Source organism: Tetrao urogallus (assembly GCF_951394365.1).
Source record: "Tetrao urogallus genome assembly, chromosome: Z".
NCBI lineage: Eukaryota > Metazoa > Chordata > Aves > Galliformes > Phasianidae > Tetrao > Tetrao urogallus.
In genome coordinates, this window is record NC_136816.1 from 3138615 (window position 1) to 3157915 (window position 19301).

At 35.3% G+C, this 19301-nt stretch overlaps 1 protein-coding gene across 1 annotated transcript in view; it reads left to right on the forward strand.

Annotated features, from left to right (window-relative positions):
• DMXL1 (Dmx like 1) overlaps positions 1 to 19301 on the forward strand; it is a gene marked incomplete at both ends in the record, with an annotated part of 69750 nt that overhangs the window by 49440 nt on the left and 1009 nt on the right. Inside the window, 15 exons of the mRNA XM_079548176.1 lie at positions 5143 to 5306; positions 6404 to 6543; positions 6855 to 6940; positions 7456 to 7657; positions 8623 to 8740; positions 9057 to 9119; positions 10557 to 10643; positions 11287 to 11408; positions 11521 to 11662; positions 15504 to 15554; positions 15825 to 15885; positions 16291 to 16418; positions 16580 to 16672; positions 17137 to 17228; positions 17816 to 17868. Of these exons, the coding sequence (XP_079404302.1) occupies positions 5143 to 5306; positions 6404 to 6543; positions 6855 to 6940; positions 7456 to 7657; positions 8623 to 8740; positions 9057 to 9119; positions 10557 to 10643; positions 11287 to 11408; positions 11521 to 11662; positions 15504 to 15554; positions 15825 to 15885; positions 16291 to 16418; positions 16580 to 16672; positions 17137 to 17228; positions 17816 to 17868 (1602 nt within the window). The remainder of the gene's footprint in view (positions 1 to 5142; positions 5307 to 6403; positions 6544 to 6854; positions 6941 to 7455; positions 7658 to 8622; positions 8741 to 9056; positions 9120 to 10556; positions 10644 to 11286; positions 11409 to 11520; positions 11663 to 15503; positions 15555 to 15824; positions 15886 to 16290; positions 16419 to 16579; positions 16673 to 17136; positions 17229 to 17815; positions 17869 to 19301) is intronic.

A 19301-nucleotide genomic window follows, 5' to 3' on the forward strand; every position in this document is an offset into this window, starting at 1 on the left:
TTACTCCATTTCATCAATTCTGCTGCACTTCAGTCTGAATGTGGTTGTCAATCTACAAATTTGAAACCTGTTTTACGAGATAATAGTAATATGTAATAGTAATGTGTACATAATTGGCCAATAAAGTTGTCGTTGCGCTTGCTGCCCATTGTTTAAGTTGATTTATGTGTACAGTCAGCTTCAGGATGTTTTCTTCCAATTAAATATATCTCATTGGGTTTTTTACTTCTATTTCTAGAACTTTTAAAATACTTCAGACACAAAGGAAACCAAATAATAGGTCTGTCTTCTATTCAGAATTAGTTTGTATGAAAAATTTGCTTCATTTCTTTCACAGTAAAGATCAGAAAAAGCAATAGCAGTTAGAATACTTGTGGAGTTTCTTCACATATACTTTTCAGTCACATTTCTTGTTCCTGTAGCAAATGATTTTGACCGTATTATATTAGCATCTGAGAATTTCTATTCCTATTTATGTATTAAAATAGTGGATATATCATGTTTTCTAAGGTGCAGTTAACATCTGAAAAATAATCCTATTGCTTTTGAAATCTTATTTTCCACGTAGTTTTTCTTCAAAACTGCCTCAAAATATTTGTGTAACTTAAGTCTATATAGAGATGGTAAGTTTTCTAAAATCCAGGGGTTTCCTAAAGAAAAGTTTTAATTTTTTTCTTTAGAAATTCATAGTTTAATTTCATATATTCGACTTTTCTATGTTGTAAGAGTACACTAAATCTTTTTCCAAACTTGAGTATTTTGCAAGCACAATTGATAGAATTAAAGTAGCTATTTTAACTGTCAGAAATCTACTGACATGTGACTATTATAAGAAGTAATTTTCTCTGCTGATGATGCTAATGCTTTGAGCAATTAAAGTTGGAGTAGAAATGTGATTCCTGACTTCTTCTGTAGTTGTACTTCTATAGGAAAGAAGGGTAAACTCTTGATTCGCTGTGATAACTTGACTGACATACAGCAGGTTTTGTGAAACAGAGAGGTTAATAACGAGGACGTGCAGATAAAAAACTTGTGCAGTTTGATTGTGATAGGATAAGAGAGAATGGCCTTTATGGGGAAATTCTTCCAGTGAAGTTGTGAATGCCCCATCCCTGGAGGCGTTCAGGGCCAGTTTGGATAGGCACAGGGCAGCATGATCTAGTGGATGGCAATCTTGCCTGTGGTGAGGAGTTGAAACTACATTGACTTTATGGTCTCATCCAACCAAGCCATTCTGTGATCAGATAATAAATTTCATCAGCAGGTCACGGACAACGCTGAATGTCTTCAGTTTTATACTTTATATCTAGGAATGGCTTCATCTCAGAATAGGTAAAAAAATTACTCAAGTTTTACTACCTTCCAGGTTGTGTAAGGGCCTACAACACCCGTACTAAACTTGTAATTCAGAATTGCCTGTTATGTTGTTAGTAATGGAAATGTTGATCTGAATGTGTTTCATTCTAGCTAAGTAGTTGAGTCTGCAATATTAGGTTTGTTTTTATGCTGCTTTGGATTATTGAGTGTTTCATTATTTGTGTGGCTTTTTGTTCTGTTTGTTGTCTTGCTGTTTCTAACTTATTGTTTCTAACTTATTCTTAGTTCAGCCACCTGTTAAAGCAGAAGTTTGTTGTGAAGTTTGCATTAAGATGGATGGCTCCCTTAGATGATTATAACAGGAAAGGTCTATGAAATGTGTGTATGTCACACATCTCTTTATTGTGCCCATCAAAATTTTTTCAGACATTTGTGCTTACTGTTTATTGAAGTGCCCATATTTAAAGTGCCACATTATTTACATAATATCTTCAGAAATATCTGAGGGATTAATACATATTTGCTTTCAACTTGTCAATTAATTGTTATGCATAAAGTAGTGCAAAAATACAAAAAGGTATGCAGTCTTAAGTATGTGTACTAATTGTTATTTATTATTAGTAATACAAAATAGCTTGATTATTAGAATCCCGTAGAACTGTATAGGTATTGCTACTGTCAAGTGCTGATTCATTAATTCATCAACTTGGACTTACACGTCTGAAGTCATGTAGGCCAGAGCTGTTATCCTTGAGGGAGCAGAATATAATGGTGAGAATGTTAGAGCTTGTAACACTGCAAAGTGCAGATTTGTTCCTAAGTTTGAAGACAACAAAATTTATCACTGTAGACTATCACTAGCCTGCTCTTGAAGTTGACATTTCCAGCTTCCTAGAGAATTACAAGAATCTGCAAGTGGCTTTATGCTGAAGAAGATAGCGAAAGGATGGATACCAGTTTTCTTGCCATTTCACCTTCTTTGGGTTTTAGCAGTGCTGATATTAGTTGTTGCTGCAGTCAAAGTTGATGCTTTTTTTAAAATACAGAGATGTTTTGATTTTAAGACTTGTTTTTTTTATAGTGTGCTGGGGTATTGATGCTTGATGCATGCACACAGTCTTTAATAAAGTGCAGTATCTCTGACTCACACGTTAGATTAATTTTCAGATATTGAAAGAGATCTTCATCTTAGCTCTTCCTGGAGAGATGAAAAGGGGGTCTCATCGGCAACTGAATATCGTATCGTCTGAATATCGTTTCACATGTTAGATCTTTGCAAAAGTAAAAGCATTTTACTTTTTGAATATAATCCAACTTTTTTGAAAATACACTTAATTTGTGGTGAAGATGAAGATAAATATTTCAAATCAAGAAAGCATTTAAATTATTTTTTGGTAGTATTGCACAAGAAATTTGAAAGCAGGTTTAATTTGGGATCTGAAATTACAAATGTCAAAGACTTAATGACTATGTTGGTTTACTTAAATGCCTTTATAATGCAAAGAAATGAGGAAAAAGGAAGATTGGCATCAGTTCTAAGTTTTTCTAGCCATTAGGATGGTTGTAATTCATTTTCCTTAAATATTCCAATGAGCAGCCAGTAGTAGTCTTAAAAATATGAAGAATTATCCTACAGAGTGGAAAGAATGCTGTTCTAAAGTAAAGCATTCACTTTTTGGAGTCCACATTGAAAAACAGCCTGCAAGCGTATACTTTTTTATTTCTATAGCATGCAACACTTGCTCCTTATCTTTATGCCAAATGAGTTTTTCTTTTTTTTTTAAAGCAATTGCTAATATTTCATACATAGTAATGCATGTACGTGCTCTTTGTCAGCTGATGAGCTTTTTAAATAATGGTATGAAAATGCATTGTACTGCAGCTGTTATGCTACCTTTTAATACAGGTAAGTGGATTTCAAATAATATCTCTTACAGGATGGTACAGTACAGTATACTAGGATCACACAGGCTGTTAAAATACACCACAGTATCAAGTTGATGCTGAAAGATGAGATAATGCCTTCAGCTTTTGTTAGGCAGTATATGGTACATAAGTTATTTTAGACTTACACTGAAGCTATTTTTAAATTGTCTTGAATCTTACTTTCCTCGAAGTTGGTTTAGTTTCTATTACCTTAAGTTTCATATCTGGAATATTTAACTGATCCTAAAAGAGCAATTATTTTTCTCCATTGTGCAAGACATTGTAGTGATTGGAGTACCCATTATAGTTTTGAAGGAATTAATCTTTCAGGCATATATCAAGACTCAGAAGTCCCCTTTGGGGGGAAAAAAAAATTAAAAGGAATAGGAAATAGGTGTTGTTTTGTTGTTTTTTTGTTTTGTTTTGTTTGTAATAGCTTCTTCCAGACATGCAGAGGGATGTTTGTGAGCCATCTCCAACATTATTAACAGGAGGAAGTAATTTTAGAAGCTTCTATAGAATTAGTATTACGGCTCTAGAAAGCAGAAGGGAATAATAAAGGAAGTTACTACATCAAGCACCATTTATGGTTGTGATGTTCATTTTAGCATATCCTAGGAAACAAGTCTGGTCCAACATGTTGATGCTTGTAGTCAGTGATAAGGATTTCTGATCACCCTGACAGCTTTTTAATCCTTGTGTGTGTCCAGACTTTGTTCTAGGCAGTTGAACAAGAAATAAACTGAAGTGGGAGGAAGTGAATGGGTGCTTAAGTGCTGTGGTTCTTCTCAGTGATATTATAATTTTCAAATCTTACCTGGAAAAAAGAGATTTAGAAATGCTTAAGGAAAAGATAAATGTTTAATGTCCAGTAAATAGATGTTGAATGTTTGGGGAACTTCAGAAGGCAGTTCAAAAATTATCTCTCTCCATCATAGTATTTTAACTTTCTCCATGTAATCAAAAATTAAAAGCAAAATTTACAAGTAGGAAATGGATTTGAGTCCATTTTATCTCTAGCTGAAGATGAATGAAGGCCTCCTTGTTACATCTCCATGATTCTCTCTCCTGCCTTTCTCTAGTTTTGTTTTTAGAGCCAGAACACTTAATTGCCCAAAGCCACTGACAGCCTGTAGCATTCTTTTTCTATCAAATAAACTGAATACATTTCACCTACCAAGAAGCAGAATGATTTCAGGTTATTAGATGGTTTTGTTGGCTTCTTTTTAAGCAAGCTATTACTACTAATGTGTTTTTTGAAGTTGGTCTTGCTATTAAGAAGTAGGAAGACTGAAACAAAACTTGTTCGCTTATTTCTGGTAAACTGGGTTAACATTTCTGTGATAGTCTGCATAAGCTGTTGCTTTGAGTACTGCAGTCTTTGAGAATGAAGGTCTCTAACAAAATATCTCTTAGATGCTGCTTATTATGATTAAAGTAAATCTTGCAGAATTGAAATTTGGACTAGAAATTGCAAACTTAAGCATTTTCACTACTGATTCTGAAAGACAAAATTATTGCCTTTAAAAAAACAGACAACTAGCAGACAACAACAAAAAATTCTGCATAGATCAATATTGAGCAGTACATACTGAGTTTATCTATTTTTGCATCATGACCTGAGCCATTATGTTTGTCATCTTTGCTGAAGGTTAAAAGCTTCATAATCTGCTGTGCTGTATTTTTTGTACTGTGGGCTGTCCCTTTCTGGCATTCTAGTTTTTCATTAGTTGTGCGTGTTTGAGGATTGGCGTTATCTATGCTCATTTGCTACAGAAATAAAGTAACTTCTGAAGGCTTTTGTAATGAGGGAGCTTTCTTCTTTCTGTTAAGAAGCCCGTTACTAAAAGTGACAGGTGGAGCAGACAGTTCTAAGCAGTTTGCTTTCTTCCCCTTTAGATGATGGAGAGAAACAGCAAAAATGTTTCAAGCTTTCATCAACAACCTCTCCGAAAGAGAGTTCTCGGGCAGCTGCTGTGCCATGGTTAGACCAAGAATCTCCATCTTACAAAGAAAGATTTATTCCTCCTGAGCTTAGTATTTGGGATTATTTCATTGCCAAGGTAATTGTTTGCTATTTCAAAAGTCTTATATTGCTCCTGTGATAGTATTTTCTGCTTAGTCTTTATCCCAGGTGCCCATTTAGATGTGTAGTAAAAGCCACCTATTGTTACTACTTGTGACTTTAATACTGTTGTGACATCAGTTTTTTCTCATACTGTGTTATGAACAAAAGTAACGTTGCTATAGAGTACAAATGTGTAAGTAAACGTGAGTTAGCTGTTCAGAATGGAAATGTGACAATCACAAACTGCAGAATGATTAAGATTGGCAGGGACCTCTGGATCCATCTGGTGCAACGAAGCAGGGACACGTACAGCAGGATGCCCTGGACCACATCTAGGCAGCTTTTGAAAATCTTCAAGGAGGGAGTCTCCTCTGCCTCTATGGGCCACCCCTGATCTTGCTTCATCACTTGCACAGTGAAAAAGTGCTTTCTGGTGTTCAGGCAGAACATCCTGTGTTCCAGGTTGTGCCCACTGCCACTTGTCCTGGGTTTAGGCGCCACTGAAAATCTCCTGGCTCCATCCTTTTTGCACCTTTCTGTCAGGTATTCCTGACAGATATTATAGAGTATTCCTAGGTATTATAGATGCAGCAGATCTCCCCTGAGTCTTCTCTTCTCCAGACTGAATAGTCCATGCTCTCTCAGCCTTCCATAATGGAAGAGATGCTTAAGCCTCTTGATCATCTCTGTGGCACTTTCTGTTATCTCCATGGGTGAAATGGACTCGTTTACTTAATAGAAGTCAAGTTACATTGCCTTGTGTTATGCCTGCTATCTGAGGTCTTTCTGTGTAGAAAACTACATAACAGTATGATTCATTTCTGTTAGCTGTATTAGCAAAATAAATATATTAGCTGTGCTTCAGGAAGAAGGGCCAACAAGAAATCACAAATACCAAATAACACACTGAGGTGCTGGGCTTGTCCTAAGTATTGAAATCTGTAAGCAGAGGATAGGATGTTTTTATGTAGAATAAGATGGCATACTTGCTATTTTATAAAATATTAAATGTTACAGTGATTTATTTTTAAAAACATAATGTAAAACTAAATGTTGGCTGGGAGATACTTAAGGAACGTTGTGTATTTTTAGCCTTTTCTTCCATCACAAAGTAGAGTGGAGTATGACTCAGAAGAGAGTCAGGAAAGTGGTGAAGATGATGATGATATTGATGGAGACGCGTTTGCAGCAAATTCAAATAATCAAGAGCATTTGAATGCTAATTCATACAGGTGAATAGCTTTTTTAGAATGTAAGTTGCTTTACAGTGATTAAATATGCATTTTTGGCCATTTATTGTTAAGAGCATACACCTGTTACTTGGTATTTTCTGGGAGTGTGTTATCTAAGTCAATTTTTCAGTGATTAGTTTACTACCTAATACATTGTATAGTGGCCTTTAAGTTCAAAATATGTATAATATCCTAAAACACTGTGATTATGCATAGTTTATTGTAAGGATATAAGGCTTTGAGAAATCCTAACTATTAATGCATTAAAAAAATTCCTATCAGTAAATGACTTTTTAGTGTTTTCTTACTAGTTGGTCACTGATGCGATTGGCAATGGTTCAACTGGTACTTAACAACTTGAAGATTTTCTACCCTTTGGCTGGACACGATCTTTCAGGTAAGCAGCAATAAGCAGCAGTCGTCTTTTTATATTTAATATTAGTTATGTGTTGAGTATTAAATATGTTCTATTTTTAGTCTAAAAGTTCTTATTTTTTTTCACAGTCTCTGATTAAATTGTTTTGATACTTCCTGTCATGATGTTATATATGGGTGAAAAAGGGAGCTCAGTGTTTAGCAGGAATCTGTGCATATTTGTTCTTTTCTATGCCTCTTAGTCATGCAAAGTGCTTACAATATTTTTCTTGGTGGAAAAGTTAATTTTTTTTGTAATTCAAGTTGCATAATTTCTACTCCTTGTTTAATTTACATTAGCCTTGGGGAAGGCTATACTTTATCTAGCAGTGTTATCACAAAGTTATTTTTTTATACCTGGAAACATCAGAATGAGCTTTCAGTAAAGACTGCTTTTGGACATACTTGAAATAAGCTTAAGTATTCAGCTATGGATTGTCTATATAAAGCTTGTAAAGGAGCATTACGTTTTTCATTATTGTTTACTCATCTGTCTAGAGCTTCCAGTTAGCTCACCGGTATGCCATGCAGTTCTGAAAACACTACAGCGCTGGGAACAAGTTCTTCTCCGACGTCTTGAGCTATATGGTGGTCCACCTCAACATTATATTTCAGTTCATGCTTCTGAGGATGCCCTAGCTGCTGGTCCTGCATTGCTTCGCCATAAAACTTTGCTTGAGCCTGCAAACACTCCATTCAGGCAAGGCTAATTTTTATAAATGCTGAGTGATGTAGTAAACATGAACCAAATATTATGTAGTTGGTGCATGTGACTCAACTTCAGTGGCAGTGTCATGCTAATTTCTGCATCTGCTGTAATCCCTTCTGAAATTATGGGTACAAATCAGAATCTATGCAAGCCTGATCCAACACAAGCATAGAAAAAGCAGCCAGAGTTTCTAATTTTCTTTTCTAACTAGTTACTATGTAGAATAACTATGATTAACATTAAAATAAGGAACACCAAATTTGCCCTGAGAGATGGTTGTTACAGATGAACGACAATTAAAATTTAATTCAATTACTAAATAGTTGTCCTACTATTGCAAGGAATAAAATTATCAGTATCTTCTAGGTTTAAGTAAATATTTATTGTAATTGTGTAGTTGTATAGCCCATATGCAATGTATTCTGTCAGAAGACTGTTCTCAGTTTCTTGAATAGTCTCTTTCTATATAGATCCCTGCTGCCTCAATTTTACTTTCACCTTTATTTTCAGAATTGACAGTCTGGTTGTTTATTTTGGAGCACCTGGTGCTTGTCTGAAGCTTCACTTCAGTGACTTGAGTTGATGTGCTTTCTGGCATTATTTTAAAATCGTGATTTAAACTTACTGAAGGCTTCATGGGCTTGGCCTGCCATAAGCAACTCTATTTGTATTTACAAGTTTTACTTTGCTGTACAGTTTCCAGAGATGAACATCAGTGTTTGAAGACAGATCAGAGTTACAATCCTTCTGATTTTCTTTTTTAACTAAAACGTCATGGACCTTTCAGGTTACTAATATGTTCCTAGAACAGAGTGTTGGTCGTTCATTGTTCTTGTATTAGAAACACTAATTGTCAATATGCAGGAAGGATCCATATTACGAAGAATAGAGTGGAATTATCGCGATGTCTCAAGAATAAACAAGATGTGAATATTTATTTTAACTTTGCTCTGTAGATCTAACAGTCATGTTGCCTTATCTGTGAAGAGGCTCTGGCAGTACTTGGTTAAACAGGAAGAAGTCCAGGAAACCTTTATCAGAAATATTTTTACAAAGAGGCGATGCTTAAATGAGGTTGGTATGGCATTTAGGGTATGCAGTATTTTTTAGGTTAATTTACAAGGTTTTAGTGAACTTATCTGGCTGGCCTGATTGCTTTCTGGAGCATTAATGAATGCTTGACTATGACTCTAAATCTGCAGCATTTCTTACAAGATGTGTTTCTGTTGTTTCAATGAAAACAGTAACAATCGATCTTTGATTGTATACTGACTGTGAAAGTACCTTCTTTGGTAGGTTAAACAGTAAGGATTTAAGGATTTCCTTGGTACCTAGCATACTATGTCTTACCTTTACTCTTCCTTCTCTGCTTGTTCTTTCCTTGGTGAAGTCATTAGAGGACCATAGTGACACCTTGAAAAACTCTGTGGTGGAGGAGCCCATCGTCAATAAGGTACAAAGGCCCAATGCTCAAATTAATTAGACCATACACTGTTACAAAATCTGTCCTTTTCAAAATAGTGCTGGTATGCCTTAAAACAAATTACTGACACAGCAAAAGAACTGAAGAAATCTGTTTTAAAAGAGATTGAATTGTACTGGTTATCTTAAATTTGGTTTCTAATGAGCTTTATATTGTAAAAAGCAAGATGAAACAACCAAGTAAGAACAGTACATATTATTAAATTACATAGCTATGTCAAATGAAGTGCTAAGGTTGTGAATTTTCCAAGTGACTTGAAAGAATTCCATAGCAGCGTGGGAAGGAGTACACAGTTTTTTTTATCTGTGGCTAGGTAACTCAGAAGCAACAATGGTAAACTGGAAATTAAACCTTATCTATTAGCATCATCATAGTTTGATATTGAGAACTTCTGATGAGTCTTAATTTCAAGATGGCAATAAATGAGCCCATTTAAGTTTCCTTGAAGACAGGTGCAAGAGACTAAGAAGTTATAATACTGTGCCTTCAAATACCATTAGAAATACTGTGTTCTTCAGGTTTTCTCATAGAAAAAAACAGTGACAACAAAAAGGAGAACATCCTGTGATGTCCTTAGGCTGTCTTGTTATGATTGTTTATATGGTAAAACAGCGTAAGTAAGCAAATCATTGCAACTGAAAGAGAACTGCATTTTTTGAAAATATGCTCACTACATAAAACAGGTTTTTGGACCTGTTCATAACTGCAGTTTTGTGCGATTTTATGTATGTAAGATGACCAGAATATTGATTTTTATTTCCTATTATAAGATATACTACTGTATGGTATAAAACAGCTACTGCTCTCTCTGAAACCTTGAAAAAGATTATTTGCAGTTCTTTGACAGCACTGTCTTCTACTGTTTTTCAAATGAAATATCCAGGAGTAAATCTTTTTAAGATCAGTGAAGAAAGAAAATGAGTAGTAAGTAGTTCTGAAATAATTCTGTTTCTTTTTGGAGAAAGTACAAAGTCTTATGTGAGCGATTGAGGCTTGCATTTTTCTGTTACCACCTCTCCGTTTGTGTTTGGCATTACCTTTTTAACTTTTTACTAAAACAGCCATCGGTTATCACTTGGCATCTCCAAGTGTTCGAGCCTCACAGGTTTTCAGCATCCCTGAAAAACCTGAGTATGAACATGGTATTTACTTATGTTAAGTCTTTCTAGTATTGCTTGGGGAATCTCAGTGTGGAAATAGGAAGCTAAATTACTGCACACAGACAAGATTTACTGTAATAATCACAAGCGACTCTCATAATTTTTTTTAGAATTAAAACTGAGGAAAAAATAGGAAAATTCATAGGATGTAGAGCTTAGTCTTCAGAATTCCAGTAAAAAAGCAATATTGTGTAGATTTTTGGGGGTTTTTTGGTATTTAAAAATATGCTTTACTTTTTAAATACAGATAGAAACAGATTTAGGATACCCAGGAGGCAAGGCAAGAATAATTCACAAAGAGTCTGATATCATTACTGCTTTTGCAGTCAATAAGGTGAGTATAAAGGAGGTGGGAGAATCTAATTAATCTATTTCTGTTGTTCTTCTACTTGTTGACCTCTGGGTAGTGTGAATGTTCTTTGCAAGCTATCCTGATACAGCCTGAATTCTTAGTGCTCCCTTCTCTGAAGCAGTTCATAATTATCTTACAATAGTTGAAGAATTATATTGTGAATTATCTTCCTTTTATTGTGAAAGGATAGAGGGAAGGGAGAAGTGGTCTCTGCTTTTTCTTTAAGCTTGTGTGTAGGAGTTTTTATTGTCATTGGCAAAGGAGGAAAAAAGTCCACTTTCTCCTGTTTAATTACTTAAGCCTTAAATGGAGGAATGAAGGGGAAACAAGTTGCGAGCACTGTAGCACACAGTATGAGATAGTTGAGTCTTCATTTTCCTGTGAGAGATGCAAGGAGAAACTGGAGATGGTTGAGTGGTACAAAATACAAATTACATACTATGCTGTCCCAGATAGCTTTTAAAGAGAAAGCTTCCAAGCTTAGCTAATTTAAATACATAGATCTGTAGGCATAAGTGTTTGCTATTCTGTATGGATTAAGTGCATAGTTTAGCTACAGCTATACAAAAGCCAGCACCTGAGCAGTCTTTTTGGAGCTGTTTGTTGTGTGTGATTTTTTTTTCAGGCGAATCGGAACTGCATTGCAATAGCGTCAAGTCATGACATTCAGGAATTAGATGTTTCTGCGATACTGGCTACGCAGATCTACACCTGGGTTGACGATGATGTGGAAATAGAAAATAAAGGGTATGCTGTTTCTGTTTCCAACATCGCATCTTGACTGTGCGTAAGTTGTTGTTTCAAAGCATGGTATTTAGTCTTGTTTGGAATCTAACTTGTAATGTTATTTCGTTCATAGTGCTGATGATTTCTTGGTTATCCACGCTCGTGATGATCTGGTAAATGTTCAGGGAACCACTCCGTATACTCACAGTAATCCTGGCACGCCCATTAATATGCCTTGGCTTGGTAGTACACAAACTGGCAGGGGTGCATCTGTGGTAAGTCACTTGTGAAAGAGTAGACGTATACAGTCCATCTTTTTCCCTGTTTATGTTTGCTCAGTGTTCCTGTTTGTATCTTATAATTAGCATGTACATAAATGTTGCGTTTTTACTACAATAATTTTATAGTTACTTTTATAATGATGCAATTAATAGGCTAAAATACTGCATTTAATTTAATGTACATGAAATAAGGAAGCAGAAGTTTGATTAAGCCGTTTTATTTTTTTACTTAAAAATCAAGCTTGAGTGAAGAAGTTACAACTTAAATTGTTGCTTTTTAAACCAGCTGAGGCTAAGCGCAGGTTCTGAAGAGCATAAATTCAGGAGATGTCAGAAGACAATTCATAGAGATCAGCATGAAATGCTTGTCTAAAATATTGAGGTAGCTTTTAGCTTAACCAAAATCTAATGTTTCATTCTGATTCCCAGAGCATTCCAGATATTATATTAAAGTAAGTACCAACTTCCACTCTGGTATAAATTGCCATTTTGTTACACTGTAGGCATTCGTAGAAAGGATACTGAATGAACTCCTAAAGCACATTTCATAGGCAGGGCAGAGGCTTGCAGTGAAGCGAGTTAAACTCTGGAATTGAGCAAATGAAACTTGGGAAAAATGGGGATTTCTGATTGCATAAGAAAAATAAAGAAGGCAATATTGCATAAATAGGACCAGCTACAAACATGATTTGTATTTTCAGCTACATATTGGTAACTTTAAACAATGTGGTTTTTTAACCCAAAAGCTGAAATCAGCTCTGTCATCTTTTCTTTGAAGAGCTGTGTGGTTTGCCGCATAACTTTGCAGAAGTTCTATTAAATTTGGCCATTTGACTGATTAATGTTTTTACAGGAGGCAATCAGTTTCATTATTTGACGTTTCTAAAATAAATAGAGTTGGGGAGCACATAGTAAAGCACAGTTATGTCCTCAAGACTAAACTAATCCTTCTCATAATAAAGGTGACACTTATACAATGATAGCTTCTATTTTTATACAAAGATACTCTATCTGGAATAAACCTTGGGCCTGAGCAAAAAGGTACTGTGTGAGCTTTAGTTCTGATCAAATTCTAGTTCTAGTCTGACTATTGGTGTGCTTAACGTGGTCCTGTGCACACTTACCTAGGTGCTGTGCAGCACAGATGTAACAATGCAGGCCTGTTGATAGTCCCCAGGAAGATGCTTACTTGCAGACACTTAACTGGGCTGAAGTGCTCACACCAGACACCTTTATCCTTCAGGCTGCCTGAACATAGATGTGCAGCTGGCCTGGATAACTGAATGAATTACATCTCATGACTTGGCTGCACTTCATAGCTTTTTGCAGCTTAGAGCAGGCTGATAAGTGTGGTAGAATGAAAGAGCCATATGTTATTTTTTAATTTATATAAACAGTTTAATTTGAATATTAGGAGGAGTCAATAAGAAAGTAGCATTGAAACAATGCTGTTACAATACCTACATCTCTGCCTTGTATCTTGAAACTGCTTATCCCAATTATCAGTTTTCCAGCTCTGGTGATGTAATCAGGTGTCATCTGCAACTATTCCTGGAAGGCTTGCCACTTTCTCCTCTCAGTTCCGTATATAAGTACACATACAAGTGTATGTGTGCATATACAGTTTGTTTTTGTATTCCTCAACATACTAATTACATAATCTATTAATGCAAAGTGTTCTTATATAGCTTTCTGTTTCATATGTTGCAAAACTTTCTTTCCTGAAGATACCTGTCTATGCTTCTGTTGAATGCATTTGTTGTTAATCTTTGGACCTAAGTTTTGGTTGGCGTTCTGTTTGACTCTGGCAGAGGAGTAGAGAACCAACCAGGAAATGCAGCCACAACTCCCCTGTAGGGAGAGGTTACAAAGGTACTGAATGAAGGACAAAGTAAATGGAGGAAGATATAGGGATTCTTGGGAGAAAATGGTGTTACTGAAATCTAGAGGAAAATCAGCTTCACCAAAGACAACATCCTGTTGCTACTATTTGGTACTTTGTTCCTTCACATACTGCTTTTGTTCCCATCTTTTCCATGATTTACAATTCATTTAGTAGATCCATAGCCTGCTTTTCTTTACTGTCTTTTTAGTCATGTTATCTGTGGTTCACTTCCGTCAACATGGGAAACTAACTTAGTCAGCTAACTACATTTTATTAGCTCTGAGGTTTTTAAGTTGTTAGTCTTCACAGTTTCCACTTACTCAGTTCCTACAAGGTGAGGAGGCTCACTGCTAGGTTCTTCAGCTGAGTGTGTTTGCACAGTGCTCTCAGTAGATGTTTCAAAGAGAACACTGAAGTAAATAGTGCAAACTGTCTGCTCTATTAAAACTTGGTATCTTGTTGAACAGCTTGTCTTTCAAGCTGGTATGACTGGCACAAATATTTGTCACTGTTTATCAGCCAAGTGTCAAATATATTTTTTTAAATTATTCAGTCACAAAGCACCCAACTCCAGCCATCAGCTGCCTTACAGGGGAGACAGAACTAGCAGTATTAAGTGTTAATTACACTGATAGTTAAAGGATATGCATTTGTCTTCTAAACTGGAGGTGCTGTACCAGGGATTTGTGTTAGCATAGTCTTTGAAAGACAGGCCTCTGCAAGCTTGCTTTTTTCAAAAAAGGTATACAAAAAATACAGATTAGGAGATAGTAATATCTATTTGTCTGTTGAATTAAGCAAGCTTTCCATTGACTTCTGGGTTAAAGTTATCATCAGTGAAACAGGTCAACCTATTTTGGTGAAGAAGTAGAATAAGCCTGAATAACCTAAACATTATTTTTTCATAATTTTTACATAAGGAAATAGAGAATTTAAGAGTATTTGATAGGTGTACATGCTACTGTTTGAAGAGTATTGTCTTCTAACATCTTGTCTTATGGGTTGCTTTAGTCCCCATTGTTTTACCAGGACTTTTTAAGGTTTTTTTTCATTTGTCATTTTAAGTAATTATAGAAAACAAATGAACAAAAAACCCTCATATTTGAAAAGTTTGTCTTTATGTATTGTTTTGAAATAAATTTGGATGACTGAGAGGCATAAGGCTTTCCCTTAAAGAAATATTAAAGCTTTGAAAATGGAATGATCTGAATCTGCTTCCAAAATATAGTCAAAGGATTAGAAGATAGCAGTTATCCTGCTAATTGAAACAACCAAAGAAAACTAACAACAGAACAAACCAACAAAAAAAAAAAAAGGTCCAGAAAAAAAACAGAAGGAAATAAATAAAGGCAGGAAATAAAAGAATGAAAGCACAATCTTGAGATACAGCAAGGGGAAGAGACATGCACGGAAAATCCAGATGCGTTTCCCTGATGAAAAATACCCGCATTGTCTTTGCAGCCAGGGTTTTGTGGATTGGACTTCTCACTTTCATGACTTCTTAATCTTTCTTGTCTAATGTCTCCAGTCCTCTTTGTGTAATGAACTCCTGACAGTGAGAGGTTAAACCAATCTGGAAAAACAGAATTCCTGGTAGTGTGTCTTACCCAAAGAAGAGTTGTGGAATTCATGGACAAAAGTGTTGAATTTAGGAAGCGAAGTCACTTTAGGAGCAAAAGTTTTGGAACTTAGGAACAAAAGGAAAATCTATTGGAGGTATACTTGCAAAATTATTAAATGCTTTCAAATAATACTTGATTTAACAATTACTAGGTATTTTGCTTATTCTAGGCTTCAAATAGTAATAAATAAGTTACTTTTCAATCAATTACAGTACATTAACTAGACTTGAACTAATATCTTCCCTCCTATTTTTTACTTCTGTTAAAGTTTGTTTACCTCTTTCTTTACATGCTTCTGCCTTTCTCTTGCTTATCTTACAATATTCAGGAATATTCCAATAAATTTAATGGAATCAGAAAGGAATTGGCAAGAAAAGAGGTAAGACTGCAGCCTAAGGAGTGTTTGTACTTGGATCCATGAGTCTCTGAAGCAAAAAATTAATATTTGCCACAATATATAAAGCTGCAAAAGTATTAACATCTATGCTAGTCTTGGAAGAAACTGTCCTCTGAATTTCTGAAAGCAGTACTTGCTTTCAGTAGGAATTCTGATAGGAAGCAAATTATCTGACATGATTAATTATTCGTATTCAGTAAGCTTTTGTTAGGTGGTACTGTGTTAATTGTTTTCTATTATTTTATTGAACAGATGCTCAAGAAGGCTATTAATAATGTCAGAAGAATGGCTTCTCATCCAACATTACCATATTGTAAGTTCAGCTTTGTGTTTCTTTAACTGAAGACTGTATATTGTAGAACAGCCTTTGCAAAAAAGAGATCTTTTTTTAAATCAAATGAATATTGTTTTCCTTTATTTTGACTTGCATGAAAGATAGAATGATAAAGCTGTATCAGTAGCTCTAAATTTCATATTTCAGTGCCATCTCAATACAATTCTTCAGTAATTAGTAGGTACAGCTCAATAATGTGTGAACAGCCAGGGTTTAAGCTTCATCAGTAAGTTGATAATCCTACAGTTGTGCTATGTACTGTGGCCGATGCTGTGGCTTTAGCAGTTTGGAGGATTGTGTGAGCTGGTGCATGTCTTGTTAAGATTTTAGAAGAAATCTTCCTGCTGATGTTGAGAAAGGTCAGTTAACTGTTTTCTATTGCAGATCTGACAGGTGCTCAAGATGGCAGCGTAAGAATGTTTGAATGGGGTCATGCACAGCAAATCACGTGTTTTCGGTCTGGTGGCAACTCAAGGGTAACTCGGATGAGGTTCAATTATCAAGGAAATAAGGTAACTGACAGAATGCTTTGTGTTTACTTTACTCTCATGACAGAACGTTGTGAATTAACTGACACACCATTTTCTCCAAATTCGAAGGAGTTTCTCTGAATTGTGAGAGTATTTTCTGTGTAACGAATACATGCATATTTACAATTTATATCTCATTTCAGTTTGGAGTTGTTGATGCTGATGGATATATAAGTTTGTATCAAACAAATTGGAAATGTTGCCCTCTTACAGGGACCTCACCAAAACCATATTTGGTAAGTGGAAAACTAAACTTGCTTCCATAAAATTCTGTTGTACTTTTTTGTTTTCTTACCTCTTCAGACATATTAAGACTGGGCAGGGATTGTTCTGATAACCAGTATTAATCAGTTTTTAATAGTGCATTGTTACCATTCTGTAATCTATTTGACAATTTGTCAAACTCCCATTATACCATTAAAGCTGGAGCGTAGAAAATGCAATGTCATAGATGAAATAACCTTAACGTTCCATAAAATTATCAGTAATTGTCAGCTGTGAATCGAGCATCAGTAAATCAGGACTGAAAATATACTGCCCTGAAAAATCAACAGTTTCAGAAGGCATACATGCAGTCTCATATCCTGTGTTCTTTAAACTGTATTCAAAAGAACCCACCTTCCTGTGCAAGTTTAAGCTTTCATATTGACAGTAAATCTGTGTCTCTGTGATTAATGATTTATAAACTGCCCTTTCTCAGACCTGGCAGTGCCATAACAAAACAGCCAATGACTTTGTTTTCATCAGTTCATCGTCTTTGATAGCCACAGCTGGCTTGTCTTCTGACAACAGGTAAGAACTTACTGAATATTGCTCTGAAAACGTATAAAAATGATATGGTGCCATGTTTTCTTTCCCCCCCCTTCCCATGTGTAGCTTCAGCTTTCTGGTGGTTCTCCTTATGCAATTTAACAGCAACATTCATACTCCTGCCTCTTTCTTTTGGGGTACACAGTGTTTGCACCTACATTTCCATGCTAAAGGTGATCTTACAGGGAAGCACAAAGCCTCTGTTCATGTTCCCTATGAGTCTGTCTTAAAGTTTTATTGATAGATTTAGGTAGACTTGCATAGCTCTTTGGAGAACACTTAAAATAAGTTTGGATTAAGAAATATCAAGAGTAGCTAACATTCAAATGAATTCAGCTACAAAAGCTTGTAATCTCAATATGAATCTGTAAACATAATAACCAGTAGTAGAAAGGTATGTTTAACTATGAAAGTTATTTAGAGTCTGCCCGAAAATACTGATTTTATAAGCTTCTTTACAGTGCTTTATCCCTGAAACAATTTCTTTGTGGTTCCTGTGACTTCATTCAAGTATTCAAAATACTTGGTAGCATTACTCACTTAATTAAAACTTCTTTTTTTCCATACAGAAATATTTGTCTTTGGGATACTTTGGTCTCCCCCACCAATAGTCTGGTGCATGGTAAGTAAAATACATCAAGGAAAATATTTGATTGGTGTAAAAATAAAAATGAAATAGGAGATCTGCACTCATGGCAAAGTTATTGGGATAATTCTAATACAAAAAGTAAAACAGCATTCTTCATCCTGCATTAGCTGTAATCTAAGAAGAGATTCTTGAGAAATATCATGGCTCTATGTAAATGGTTTCTTGCCATTTCTTATATCTCTGTAGTGCAAGCACAATCCCTGAAAACCATAAATCTAATTGCTTCAGTCTTAAAGATGGAGTGAGTCTTGTTTGTTGTGATTAGCATATTCAGAAGACAATAAAGAAGATTATGAAACTGTAAAAACAGTATTTTTAAACAGACTTTCTAAGTCTGCATGGATATGCATCCATGTTCTAACTCCAGCTTCCTGTGGTTGTCTTTATTTAAGTCAGAGGCCCCACTCAACACTAATGGTACCATAAAGACAGCATTAGGCCTTTCCAGGTGTATCTGGAAAATATGAATGCTTCTTAGGAGCTGTTATGTATTTCATTGCCTCTGTGAAAATTCTGCCCTGAAAAGCCACGGTTATGAAGTTTTCTGAACTCACAGTTCTCTGAGGTTAAGTGCACGCAAATTTCCTAGGAAATGGACATTGCTTTTTGTTTTCTTTTTTAAGGAATATGTTTGCCAAACAATATGCAAACAAGATTTCATAATCATGTAGTTACTTTCAGAGTCTAATTTTAAGGATGCTCTTAGTGCTCTGTTTCTTTTAAACAGACAGCACATTTTTGCTTTCAAAGACTGTCCAGTTCTATGTCATTTTTATTTTGTGTTATGCCAAATACACTGTGCAGTGTTTTAAACATGTGAACAAGAACTGCTTCTGTAAGTATGCTTCTTCAGATGTAATAAATGCTTAGGTGGGTTGCACTGATTTTATTACTACTACTTTGCTGCTGTGAAAAAGAACTGAATTTGAATATCTGAAATGCAGGTTTAGGCTTAGAGAGTCACATGAACTCCTGGCAAGTTTGAATGCTTAGGCATATTTATATGGAGCATGAAATTTCTAAACATAGATTAAGAGAAGCCTATGAACTCTTAAGTACAAATATTATATGTCACATATTAGGACTTACAGCATCTAGTCTCAGACATACTGAATTGTGCTTTGGTAACTGTAATCTTTTACTAAATCTACTCATTTGGAGGAGTAAGCACACCCCAATAAATGTGTAAACTGGGAAATTGAAAATAATATGTGGAAAATGGTGTCAAAAGATATCTGGTAACTCAGGAGGAAACTTGCTTTGAAATAATAATTATTAAAGAGTTTGAAAAGGACTTGTTTCTGGTCAAGGCTTAATAGCTTGTAGGGATAAGGAGGATATTTCTTTCCATACATATAGTAATTTCTTCATTTGTGACTACTGCAACTTCAGGATGTCTCATACAA